At 37.1% G+C, this 12,886-nt stretch overlaps 1 protein-coding gene across 5 annotated transcripts in view; it reads right to left on the reverse strand.

The window, feature by feature from the left end:
• LOC112162363 (ras/Rap GTPase-activating protein SynGAP) overlaps positions 1-12,886 on the reverse strand; it is a 55,897-nt gene that overhangs the window by 9,615 nt on the left and 33,396 nt on the right. For 4 of the 5 annotated variants that reach the window (XM_024298186.2, XM_024298175.2, XM_036214246.1 and 1 more), the window contains 6 exons: positions 12,130-12,331; positions 10,971-11,161; positions 8,333-8,555; positions 5,880-6,464; positions 1,059-1,535; positions 846-983 (listed from right to left, as the gene is read on the reverse strand). In XM_024298186.2, the coding sequence (XP_024153954.1) occupies positions 846-983; positions 1,059-1,535; positions 5,880-6,464; positions 8,333-8,555; positions 10,971-11,161; positions 12,130-12,331 (1,816 nt within the window). The remainder of the gene's footprint in view (positions 1-845; positions 984-1,058; positions 1,536-5,879; positions 6,465-8,332; positions 8,556-10,970; positions 11,162-12,129; positions 12,332-12,886) is intronic. The other variant, XM_024298180.2, reaches the window with a different exon arrangement.

Below are 12,886 nucleotides of genomic sequence, written 5' to 3' on the forward strand. Positions count from 1 at the left end.
ATTGCTCTAATTGTAGGGACATTTTAAGCTGTAATGGTGTCCAAAAGTGTTTTTTTAAGGAGGAGCCGTATCAACTTAGGGCTGGCTATCTGCTTCCTTTTTTTCATCCTTAAAATTTTAAAGAAGTACTAACAGCGGCAACGCAGAATGCCGTGCTGCATTACACCGTTATTGATTACATCAAACATTTGAGTTATTTAAGTTTTTTAGTTATTACTTTTTATTTTTGTACATAAAATGAGTGGTGCGTCAAACTGTTTAACAAATAAATAAAATAAATAAATAAATAAATAAAAAATTAATATATGACCATTGTTATGTGGCGCCCCCTCCAGCAGATGGTGCCCTGGGTGGCCGCCTAGGTCGTCTATGCCCAGGGCTGGCCCTGCGCGCATCAACATAGGCTCTTTTCATAGGTCACCTTAAACACAGGTTGCCGAGGACAGTAGGTTCTGAGTTGTGGACGGGATTGTTGGTCTGGAGGAACCCCCCCCCCGTTTTTCCTTTCTCTTTACTCGCCCTCCCACTAGCTTACAGTCCCTCTCAACTCCAACCTAACATTACCGGAGCAACAAAAAGGACAAGGAAATTTGCCTAAAAATTGTGGGTGGGATTGCTGGCGCCGTATTTTCTATCTCACAGTTACAATCTTTTTCAAATTACATTTTTCGTCTGGTCCTGATTCACAACAGTTTTAATAAAAAAATACTCAGAAATGCAATTTTGAGCTTAATTTTCTTAATATATGTCCTCTTTTATCTAAAAAGGCTCAAGAACATGTTAAAAACACAATTTTCATTGGAATGGTTAATTAAACTTCAGCATAACACAGAAATTATACAAACCCTTTCTAGTCTGGATTCATCCATACTCTTGGAATACTCTTTGAGCTGCCCCTCGCGGTCTGGCCGCAGACTCTCAATGTCAGCAGAGAGGTGTGGCATGTTGGACACCCAGGCGACCGTCCGTTCATTCATGTTCCCCTGAAACAACAAAACTATATAGGTGAGGATTTCTTCTTTTACTTCCCAAACTGCTTTGTTTTTGAGCGGACTCACCTGTTTGTTTGCGACTGGTTTGAGGAGATGCTGCTGTGGAGGCTGCAGCTGCGACTTCTTGCCGCTTTTGGTTGGTGTGTCTGTGGACTCCTCTGCAGCTGCCGCCGGGGCTTGGTTCTCTTTGGCGGCACCGGTCTGGAACGGAAGGCCGGGAGCTGGACTGTCTGTCACCGTCTGCGCGTCCTGCTGAGGCATCTGCTGTTGGGCCGCCTGCTGACTTGGTCGTGATTTTGGCTGGCTACCGCTCATGTTTGTGTCAGAGGCATCAAGGAGGATGTTCCTGCTCTGCGGGCGAACCTTTGGTGGCGTGGCAGTGGCTGGAGTGTTAATAGAACGCTGAGACTTTAAGTGAGGCGCAATCGATGTCTGGCGGACAGGATGGACCGTGGTTGGGGGTGTGGCCAAGGAGGCGGGAGTACCTGTGCCAGTGCCTGTATGTGATGTGACTCCCATCAGGTGCTGCTGCTGGAGAGATTCCTGAAAAAAGTTATCAAGAAAAATTTAGAAATTAAAAATTCAGAAATACAACAAATTTGCCAACAAACTAAAAATTTAGCCAAACAATATGTCAAAGTTTTCTTGGAACAACCCAATACAGATATTTTCTGATCATAATTTTCTAAGTTCCTAGAGTCAGTGAACGCACCAGGACTGAGGTTGCCACCCTCATCGATTTTGATTGGTCCTTTCCGCTAGCCCCGCCCCCAAAACCCCAGAACAGGGCCAAAAGTGTCAAATCGGAAATTTTCAGATTCAGAACAAAGCAAAAAAAAAAAAAAAAAAAATTGCAACGGACAAAAATATTTGACAGAAATTTTGAGTTTTGAAACTTAAAATCAGAAAATTTTAAGCTGAAAATAGTTACGTTTATATTAGACACTCTAATTTTTCTTTTATCTTAACACTAATATTACCTTGAAATTTTCAAGTTGTTTTATTTGGGTTTCAAATCTTTATGGCCCAGATTTTGCTCCATAGAACCTGTGCTAATTATATTTTTAACCGATTAAGAATTTATTTTCATAGGCAGATTACTGTACTATCAAGTATCTAGAGTAGTCAGATACTCTGATATGTCTTATACAACTTTCAAAAGATGAAAAAAAGTGAATTTCAAAGCAAAAAAAATGCATTCTAACATTCTATAAAGCTAAAAACATTATCATTTTACAGTATATTTGTATAAAAGCACACATGACAGGGTTTATTTTAATTAAAGATAATTATAAATGTTTCCATTAACATGAAGATGAAGAAGTTTTTAAGTAAATTTTGTCATATGGATGTTTTAGTGACTCCTTACATTTTAAGTTAAATACAATGAAATATGTGAAGTTGGTGGACTTTCTTTGTGTCTAATGCAAATGTTTTGTTTGTGTTTTATGTAGTAAGAATATGGATGTGTTTTATTGTATGCTCTAAATTTATTTACGTTAACCATACATGGAAATGTCCCGTGGTTAATACAGTATATGCTGTTTTTTATGAAATTAAATGAAACCTTTGAGGTCTCCTATCAGGAAAATCTCTTTTGAAAATCTGAAATTAAAGTCCTACAATTTGTAACAAAAATACAGGTGAAAGATATTTATTACTTTTTTCCTTGCTAACTTTTTAGAAACTGAAATCTGACTAACATTTTTTGGGTTATTTTGCCCTCCATCTGTTGCAAGTTTTCACTTAGCAACTGCACGTCTATAATTTCTTAAAGCATTTTTGGATGTAGTATTTTAGTTTCTTTAACTACTGTTCACATTGCAACATTATAAAAAATGTAATGACAGATTGAAGAATAGGGTTGATAATTAATTCCTAAAACACTGTCCTGATGAAACCATCTGCATTAACAAGCAGGCGGATTGTGATGTTTGTTCCATTAAGGCCCACGCAGCAGGACAGAAATAGCTGAAGACTATACATGACAGCTCCATTAAACACAACAGCTTCACAGAGAGAGTAAACTTAGGAGTGTGATGGATCTGCAGCCAGGGAACACAAGCATCACACCATAGCCACAAAATTCAGCGGATTCTATTTCACAAACTACATGCTGCTCTGTAAAAATAAATAAATAAAACACATCAGAGAGCTGACAGTTTCATTAAATCTGAGATGCAATCTGATGTTCCCAAAAAGAAGTTTCACTCAAACAAACTCTGATCTTTGATACCAACAGATCTGATGGACAGATGGGTAAGTTTGATGAGCAACGAGAATTCTAACACCAGCTCTGTTAAATCAAGGACCATTAAAATGCTCTAAAACGTTCAGCAGAGCAGGTGCAGATTTATTCGTCTTTTCCAGGATTTAGTGCCATTAAACAAGTGCTCTTACATTGGTGTTACATTTGCATGTTGTGCTGCTTGATGAAAAGCCTTTCATTAAATGTTTCCTTTCATTCCAGCTCAGTTCAGCTACCCACAATCACAAGCTTCAATCATAGAGGCTCAGAAGTGACTATTCTTTCAAGTGATTTAGAACTCAAGTAAGGGCACAAAAAACAAGACAAAAGTAATCATGTAAACCATCTAAATAAATATTTTGTTCATGCTTAATATTACTCATAATATGATCATTTGAATATTCTTAATTAATATGCACTAATAATAGTTATAATTAAAGCCGCACTACCCATTCAGCCCTCCTTCTTGGTTAGAGCTGCACATAAGAAATGTGTAAAAAAAAAAAAAAAAAAAACATTTTCTTCTCAATGGTGGCTTTTCGTTGGTTTTATTTCCATTGCAACCTTTTAAATTTGGGTCGTCTGGGGGTGACAAACAATTTTTAAAGGAATCTGTAAATGTAACATTTTGGATTTTCCTGGCAACTAATGTTTTTGTCATTGAGTTATACATAGGCTAGAGATTACACGTTAGCTTGTTGCGTATGCAAAGTTGGACGCCATATTGGATATGTCGAGCTGCTTGTTTACTGCTGTGTTACAATTGCCCAAGCAGAGGCACAAACAGCCAATAAAGGAGAACTTATAGAAAGCATTTTAAGAAGGTTTGAGTGAGTTTATTCTCAATAGTGAACAGGGTGATCTTGTTGCCTATTCAAAGTCAAGAGTAGCTTTAGACTTTACACCAATTCTCGTATTTTCTGGCAGGAGCACGAGTCTTTTTTTTATGGAGGATAAACATGGTATTTGTATGTGTGTTCAACCTCAGATCAAACCAAATGATCCAGAAAAGAAACTAACCAGGATCTCCTCAGTAGCGGCAAACGAAGAAGGATTTTTTAAATATTTTTGAATAAAATCACAACCATGCATCAGGTATACATTGTATTTCCTATATAATAACCAATTTATTTATAGAAAATTTTGAAATGTCTTCCATCTGTTGCACTTTGTACAAAAGCATTAATCCCAAAGCCTGGGTCTTATTTTTGTGATGACAGTTTTTTTCCTTTTCAAAATTGGACCAAAATTAAACATTTTATGATCATTTTACTGTATCTGCTGAGCCTTATCTCATTGTTTACTGACAAGTCCAAGATGGCGTTGCTCTGAGTATCGTGGACAATGGAAACAGGCTAGTGTGCTATCGCTAGCAAAACATCTCATTGTTTTTTGTTAACTACGCCCATATTCCAAATATGTTCGTATCATATCTTTTCGTTCTGTTTAAACCAGAGATTCATGTATTGGAAGAAGCAGATGAATGCTACTTTTGTGAGCTAACATCCTTCAAAATCTACAAAACCCAAAAAACAACATTTTTTCCCAAGCAGCTTCCCAATGATGCTCGAGAAGTTAGGAGGCGATAAATCAGCGGTGTCAAACTCATTTTGGTTCAGGGGCCACATTCAACCCGTCTGATCTGAACTGGCCGGACCAGAAACATAATAGCAAAATAACATTTGTTCAACTTGTTATTTGTTGCTTTATTTGTGCTTAGTTTTTTCTCAGCTGGAAAAAAAAGCCTCAACCAACCTAGTAGCCTGATTACTTTTTAATACATTGTTTATATGTTTATTTCTTGATCTCTTGTTTTGCCAGTCTTGCGTTTCCTTTGCTTCCCCTAGTGGCGGAATTTAACATAGCAGTCCTTTTTTAAAGAATCATAACTTGCCACAGGAATGGGTTAGAAGCTTGCTTCTTTTTCGACATCCTTGTCATTTTTTTCTCTTCATGACTGGGCTGGTTTAAAGCATCGTTTGGCCGGATGCTGAAGGAAGAGTTTAAATTTGTAGCTGGTACTAAAGCTGAATTTTACAAAAAGGAATTCAAGATGGCGTCTCTTCCCGAGGTCAGACGGCAATGAAACTTTGGTTGTGGTCATAGACTTAACCTGCATGAGTTTGAGTAAATATTTGTGAAAATTGTTCAAGCAAAGGTCTTCTTTCTCTTTTATTGTGAGAAAATTTGAAAATTGACAAATTTTACACTTTGCCACAAAATGGCCACCAAAGGTCCTGTGGCCGTCCCACAATAGTTTCAAAACTTTCTTTTGGATATTCCCAACATGTGTGTTGTGGTTTTGAATTAATTCTTTTGAGCCCCAGAAGGCCCCATTCATTCTTTTTTTGGACAGTTTCGCCTGCTGTGATGTCATCATTTTTTTAGGGAGGAGTTATTTTTCGCTAAAATGTGATGTAACAAAAAAGAATTGGAAAAACGATATAGTCCTTGCGGTCCTGGACTGCTGTGGGTCAGAACAATTCAATTGCATGATTTGATTTAAGAATATGATTTTATGTTTTAAGTGACTCAGAGATGATATAATTCAAGAATTGCTCTAGCTTTGTGCAATGATGCATTTCATTAACCTCAAACAGTCCTTCAGAACATGTTGAGGACGTGTAAGACATCCTTACCTGCACCTGCAGTGACAGTTGGTGCCAGGCGAAATCGTTGCTCTGATTCTGCCGGGTGAAATCATCACTGTAGCTGTGTGAGTGCACGATACTGGGCTGCACCAGACTGCTCTGTGACCGCAGGGCGGACAAGTCCTCGCTGCGGGAAAAAGCGCTGTTGCCAAACGCCGGTGGGTAGTCGGGGTGGCCATTTTCATGCTCGGGAGCAAGCAGAAGAGGTGGAGGAGGAGCGGGAGGCTGGGACTGAGCTGGGGAGTTCTGCGCTGCCAGATGGAATAGAGGGTTCTGGAAAGACAGGGGGAAGTGCATTGCTGCTGCTGCTTGTTGTTGTTGCTGGGATATGGACTCTGTGGGCCCCCCCACGTGGCCCATCTGGCTCAGTCTGAGACCCGAACCGGATGATCCTGGCGGCAAATGCCCCCCAACACGCAGAGGCCCACCGAGATTCCCAAAACTGTGACCGAGACCAGCTATGGAAGCTTGAGAGGAGGCGAGCATGTCCCCCACGGAGTTCAGGTTGGAGATGCTGTTCATGCGAGAGTCCTGAAGGTCCATCATGGACACACTTTTATTTACACTGTGGACCTGGGAGACACAGAAGCAACAGCATTAACATCCTTTTTAATTCAATTTCATTTTTGATGCTATTGATTGAGACTAAAATGTAAAATTAGACAGTATAGAGACAGTTTACCCTGATTGGTTTTAATGAAATGATTATTTTGTAACATTCCAAATCAATTTGAGCTAAAACGTCAATGGATTTGAGTTTTTCTCGTGTTTTGTCAACTATGGAGAAAAAATAGTCTCACTGAATTTGTGTGAACCAAATACTTCATCTATAACTTGTGTTTGCCTGTTTGTGTTTACATTTGGATTAGTGTGTGTAAAACTTGATTTGCAACTCATACAAAACATTTTGTGCATAACTGATTGTACTTGCAATTATCTATTCACATGATATTTGAAAGATTATGAAAAACATCCAAAACACAATTTACAAATGCACAACTGGAAATGACTCCAGCTTTAATTTTAATTCAAAACAGCTCCTACGCATTCAAATCTTTAAATAGTACCCATCTATACACAGAAAAAAAACATATTTATGCACAGATCAGAGTTACAACAGTACAAGGAGTTGTGATTTGTGCTCAGATGATGCGTTTAAATGCTGCTAGAATGCTGGCTCATCACAGTTTTCTTATCTGCCATTTTTGACTTTGATTGTGAATAATATGCATATTCAGACTTGTGCGAAAACAGGGCCGGAGCTACGGAAGGGCAAAGGGGGGGCAGCTGCTTCCTAGCAAAAAGCTTTGCAATACCATTTACCCCTCCTGTTTATGAGTCAAGATTAGTCTCAATATTGACAAAGATTAAGAAATCATCATTATAATCTTCTTTAAGTATTGCAAATACGAAAAGTCATATTTTCGAATGACCTAAAATCTTAAAGATAAAACTTCCACTTCTGTGTATAAATGTGTTTTTTTCAGGTGATTGTTGTGTAACATACGCATAGGAGCCATTTTGAATTTGTAGTTAGTTTAAAAGATGTAATATCAAATGGTGACTTCGTAAATTGTCTTGGATATTTGTACATTTGTATTATTCCAGTATACATGTGAATGCACAATTGCGGGTATGCATACTTCCGCACAAAATGTTTTGTATAATTGTCAAATTCTACACACACAAATCCAAAGTTACACACAAATAGGCAGACACAAATTACAAATCAATTATCACGCACACACAAAACCAGTGAGTCTATTTTCTTTCCGTACATGATGAACTTAAGGGGGTGACTGTTCAATTCAATTCAATTTTATTTATATAGCCCAATATCACAAATTCAATTTGCCTCATTGGGCTTCATGCCTGTAGTTTTTACAGATGCACAGATGGAGTCATAAAATATGCACAATAGGTAAAAACTAAACAGACTATAAAGAACGGTCATCCCTGTCCTTAGACCCTCCCTCGCTGTTGTCAGTACAGCATAAAAATTCTTACAAATTTCAAGAAATTGTTGTTTTGTGAAATTTTGGTGTACTAAAACCAGGAATTTTTAAACTGTGATGATAAAGTGTGATCCCATATCATCAGAACTATTGAGCAACAATCTTAAAATAGGAATTTTAATTTTCAAATCAAATTTGAAAATGACTAAATTAAAAATAAATATATAAGGATTTCAAAACTTTGATATTGAGTTATTTTCCTACTAAAATAGTTCACGAACCAGAAATATATATATATTTTATTTAAACAATACCTAGTTGTTCACCTTTTGGCATATCCAGACCACAGCTAAACATAAAAAAAATAATATGAATATAAGTAAATATAAGTAAAATAATTTTACCTAACAAGGATTGTGTTTCTTTGCAAGACAAATATGTAAAAAACAAAAATACAAATAAATTTTTAAAAGTAGAAATATTTACGTAATGACCCCCTTTAACCTTTGGATCGGGTTCTGTGATGTCTGAGCTGCTCGTGCAGTACGCAGGACTGGACCGGGCCAGTGGGGGGCGGGTGACATAGAACACCTCCCTAGACGAGCGGAAGTCGCGCTCAGCCTGACGCCTCATGTTCAGGTTGGATGAGAGCGATTCCACAGCCGACAACCCAGTGGTGGGAGATGGAAGGCGAGAGATGTCTATTGAGCTGGCACCACAAAAACACGAAGAAAAAAATGTTTATAAAGCACAGCAGCCATGTCTTTGAGAATAAAATTTAGCTAAAAACAAAAATATTCAGAAAGTCTCTGTGTAGATTTTATTGCATCTGTTTACTGCATGAATTGCACCATTTTTTCTCACCTAAAGCTACGTTTACCTCGGCAACCAAGCAACCACTTCAAATGGCAATACTATGTAAATCTATATCTGCATTTTAGGCTTCCACATTCAAAACTCTTTCTTTGACACGTAATTTTGACCCATGAAAACTCGTAGTGACATCAGCGTAAGAGATACATATCTGAAATGTTTCTGTGGTAAACTTGGTTTGTGGTATTTTCCACTTTATTTTGAATGAAAAACAGGTCTCTGTCTTTATGAGTTGAGACTATTTTCATGCTCTACATACAAAACGCCGAGCTAATGAGAGTTAACCAGGTCGAAGTTTGACCAATCAGGGACTTGGATTTGGAAGTGATATACTGATGGCGTCCCTTTTAAATTCACAGAAGTATGGAGAGAAACTGGTCTTAACTCGATTAGTGTGTACCTAATTTTTGATTTGTGTGCAACTTTAGCTTTGTGCAAATGTAATTCTTGATTTGTGCCTAACACAAAATTCTTGATTTTCTGCGAGGTGTTGGATTTCTGTGCATAATTCTTGATTCGTAAGTCATACAAATATTACGAAATTCTAAAAAACACAATTTTCACATTCACAGCTTAAAATTACAACAGCTTCACACCCACAAATCTTTAAAAAGTAAGCACAAATCACTTGTTACGCACACAAAACCCCATTTACGCACAAATCTGGTTTAAGACTCTTCACATCTCCAAGATTAGTCCTTAAGTGATGTGTTTAAATGCTGCTAGAATGTTGGGTCATCAGAGTTTTCTTATCTGCTGCTTTGAACTTAGATTATGAATAACATCTGGTGAAAACATGACATTTTCCCACTTTTTCAAACAGACATGCTCAATAATTAATATAAAAAAGTCTAAATAAACTTTTTTAAAACACTCAACACTAAAGTTTCTCTATTCTTTCCCTGCAAGAGCTATGAATGTACAAATCAAAAGTTACACACAAATTAAGAATTACGCACCCCCCATATCGGCATGAGACTATTTTCTCTCCATACAGAAGACCCAACTGTTTGAAAATTGACTATGGAAGAGCACAATCAAAAACACACTCGAAGGCGTGTTACTGCCTCGTTGTGAATGTAGCTTAACAGTTGCATCATGAAGCATGCGGTGGGGGAACCAAGCATATTGTTGGCACCATGGTTGGACACTTCTGAGGTTAGACTTGGTCTCTCGCTCCTCAGGGATTTAATCTGCGCCCTCTCAAGCCTGGCCTCAGCAGATTATGTCACTCTCTTTTGGTGACATGTTTACTTCAGCAGTTTTAATTCCCTTCAGTCTAGCTTTTGACAGGAGGGACTCTTCCAAGAGAAAGTAAGCGCCATGCAGTCTTCTGATGTTAACACGGTTATCATCTTCTTTAAGTGGTTCTAATTTAAGCGCCTTGTGATGGAGCAACCGGCTCCTGACAACAGCTGAGCGCTGATTAATTCAAAGTAAAAAAGGTTCAGGTGCCTGTGAAAAGGTTGGTGCTGCCAATTACTGATTGATAGAAGACTTGAGAAGGTGAATTATCATCACAGGTTCTTAACAACACACCTCGAAAATAAAAAGCTCTTTTGTGTTTTTATTTCAGTGGTCTCTTTTGGAAATTTGCAATCACAACAAAGCAGAGTGTTTTAACCTTGTTAAGTCCACAACATCAAAGAAATAACAGATTTTTTTTTCTTTTTTTAATTGAAACCTTTTTTTTAAACCTTTGATGAGATCCACAAAAAAATTGATCATTTTTAATTATATAATGATCGTTTCAATTATAATATCTTTGGTCATTTGATAAGTTTTTGTTCACAACAATGTTAGTTTAAAATGCTAAAATATGGTATATCTATATAATAAATAATTATTTATCAACAAACATTGCATTCTTCCAATACAGCAAGTTGTATTTTTAAAAAATGAATAACAATAGATAACATATTTTGATTAAAATGTTTTAAAAATTAGCAAAACTTTTTCCCGCCTAATGTCTTTGTGAGATTTCATGGTGGCAGCCATTTTGAAATGAGCAGGAAAAGCTGCTCTACTGCCTCTAGTGGAATGATGATGAACCACAGGGCATAAAAATGACTAAATAAATGAGATAAAGTTTAGATCATGCTAATGAGACAGGGGTCTCTAAAATGTCTGTTAAATATGAAGGGTTATGTAGGATTAATGGATCCAAAGACCCAAGCAGGAGCTGAGGATGGGTTCTGTTCAGAGACTTGCATGCACGTTTTAATGTAAAGAAATAAGGCAGCAGAAGAACCTGTTCAAGTCACGCATCATAAGGCTTTGGAAGTCGGACGACATGAGGCGATTGAAAGATGGGCGAGTGAAGAGCCTGTCCTTTGGTCGCTCCGGCTGCTGATTTGTTGGCATGTGAAGCTGCGGGTTTCTCAGGGCGACGCTGATGTCATTCAGTAGGCGGGGCAGAGGTCCAAGTTTCAAAATGGCATCCTAAAAAAAATAAAGCTAAAATTTATTTCTGACAGAACACATTTTACATTTCAAAAGTAGATCAAAAGATTTTCCCTAAAAACCAGAGAATGTGAAAGATGGGGTTCAAAGTAGTGGAAATATTTTGTTTCACTGATTCCTAAAATTCCGTAAACGTAAAAAAATGTCCATTTAACTTTTGACTTCAGGCCTGTTTCTCAGAAATATTATTTCCATTAATTTCTGGTTTTAATTTCAGAGCTACTTTTTTACCAAATGACATAATTTTTAAAAAATTACACATTTATAAATGGCATAAGTTTGAAAATAGAGTCGCCTTGTGATCTGGGCCATTCCTTAGTGCAGAAAACACAGTAATTAGAGTTTGTACTTTATTTTTCTACTTAATTCTGACCTCAACTTCAGCATTTTATATTAAATTCTGATTTAAATATTAAAAATTGAGGACTTTTATTTTTATTTTAGTTGATTTGTTCATAAAGTTCCAAAAATGTCACTATTTCTCTTTAAATTCTGATTTTATTATATATATTTTGTGTTCATTTTGATTTAGATTGATGGACAGACATTTCCAGCTTTCTTAGGCCAGTGCATCATTCATTAAAAAACAAAAAAATGCATAATTATAGGGTTATTTATAAAAAAAAATATCCAAATAATTTGCTACCATTATATACTATAACTAATACACAATATATAACAAATTGAACATTTGGTCAAAACAACCCAGGTAATGAAAAAGGGACTTGGTTACATTGATTTTTGAGGGACAGGTCAATCTAAATTCAGAGAATGAAAAGTTTTTAAGAAAGTCTTATAACTGCATACTGTATATTTATCTACAAGCACCCAAATCATGAACATCAAACTATATTTTACCTCAAATGTTACCTTCTGATTCACTTTTTTCCAGCTACTCAGAAAGAATATTTAAAATGTAATTGGAGACATTGTGTCCTTGCACCGACCTTGCTGAGCTGGCCCATGACTTCCCACAGCAGACTGTGGAGCATGGACAACTCTCTGCCCAGGTCGATGTAGCCCTCAAAGCCTCCAGCGTTTCCTCCCGTGTCCAAGTTGGAGATCTCATAGAGGAACTGCTGCATGGAGCCCCACTCCATCTCCAGGAACTCATTCATAAAATACATGTATTCCTCCTTTGGGCCAAATCTGAACAATCAAGCAGATGACAGAGATTACAGATCAATTGAAACAACACTGTTTATCGATGGATACAACTTTTAGGAGGATTTGTTATGGCATCATTTTTTGTTTAGCTCTAAATTTCATTTAGATCTAAGTTATAAAGTGGTTTAGAAAATGTCATTTTTCAAAACAATGCAAAGTAGAGCGACTGCAGAAAAGTTTATTGGTTTTTATCTTTTTTTGAATTGCAAGAATGTGTTTTAGTACAAAATGACTGTCTTCTTTTATCAATATGAAAGCAAACGATGACCCTGACTGTAGCCATGGTTACGGTCATCTCTACTTGCTTTAACAGACAGGGGTCATGTTGTCTGGACACACTTGAGATGCAGAAGGATACCTTCTAAATAACTTTTTAAAAGCAACCTTTTAAAGCTGTGAATGTAACAAACAGGAGCAGCTCACTCCCAAGATGCTTAGCGTAAATGTTGCAGATATCTTGCAGGTTTCAGGCGAACATTAGAACTGTATCAGCCTCTAAATCAGGGGTGGCCAAACTTTTTGACTCCTGGGTCACAA

Source organism: Oryzias melastigma, linkage group LG11 (assembly GCF_002922805.2).
Source record: "Oryzias melastigma strain HK-1 linkage group LG11, ASM292280v2, whole genome shotgun sequence".
NCBI lineage: Eukaryota > Metazoa > Chordata > Actinopteri > Beloniformes > Adrianichthyidae > Oryzias > Oryzias melastigma.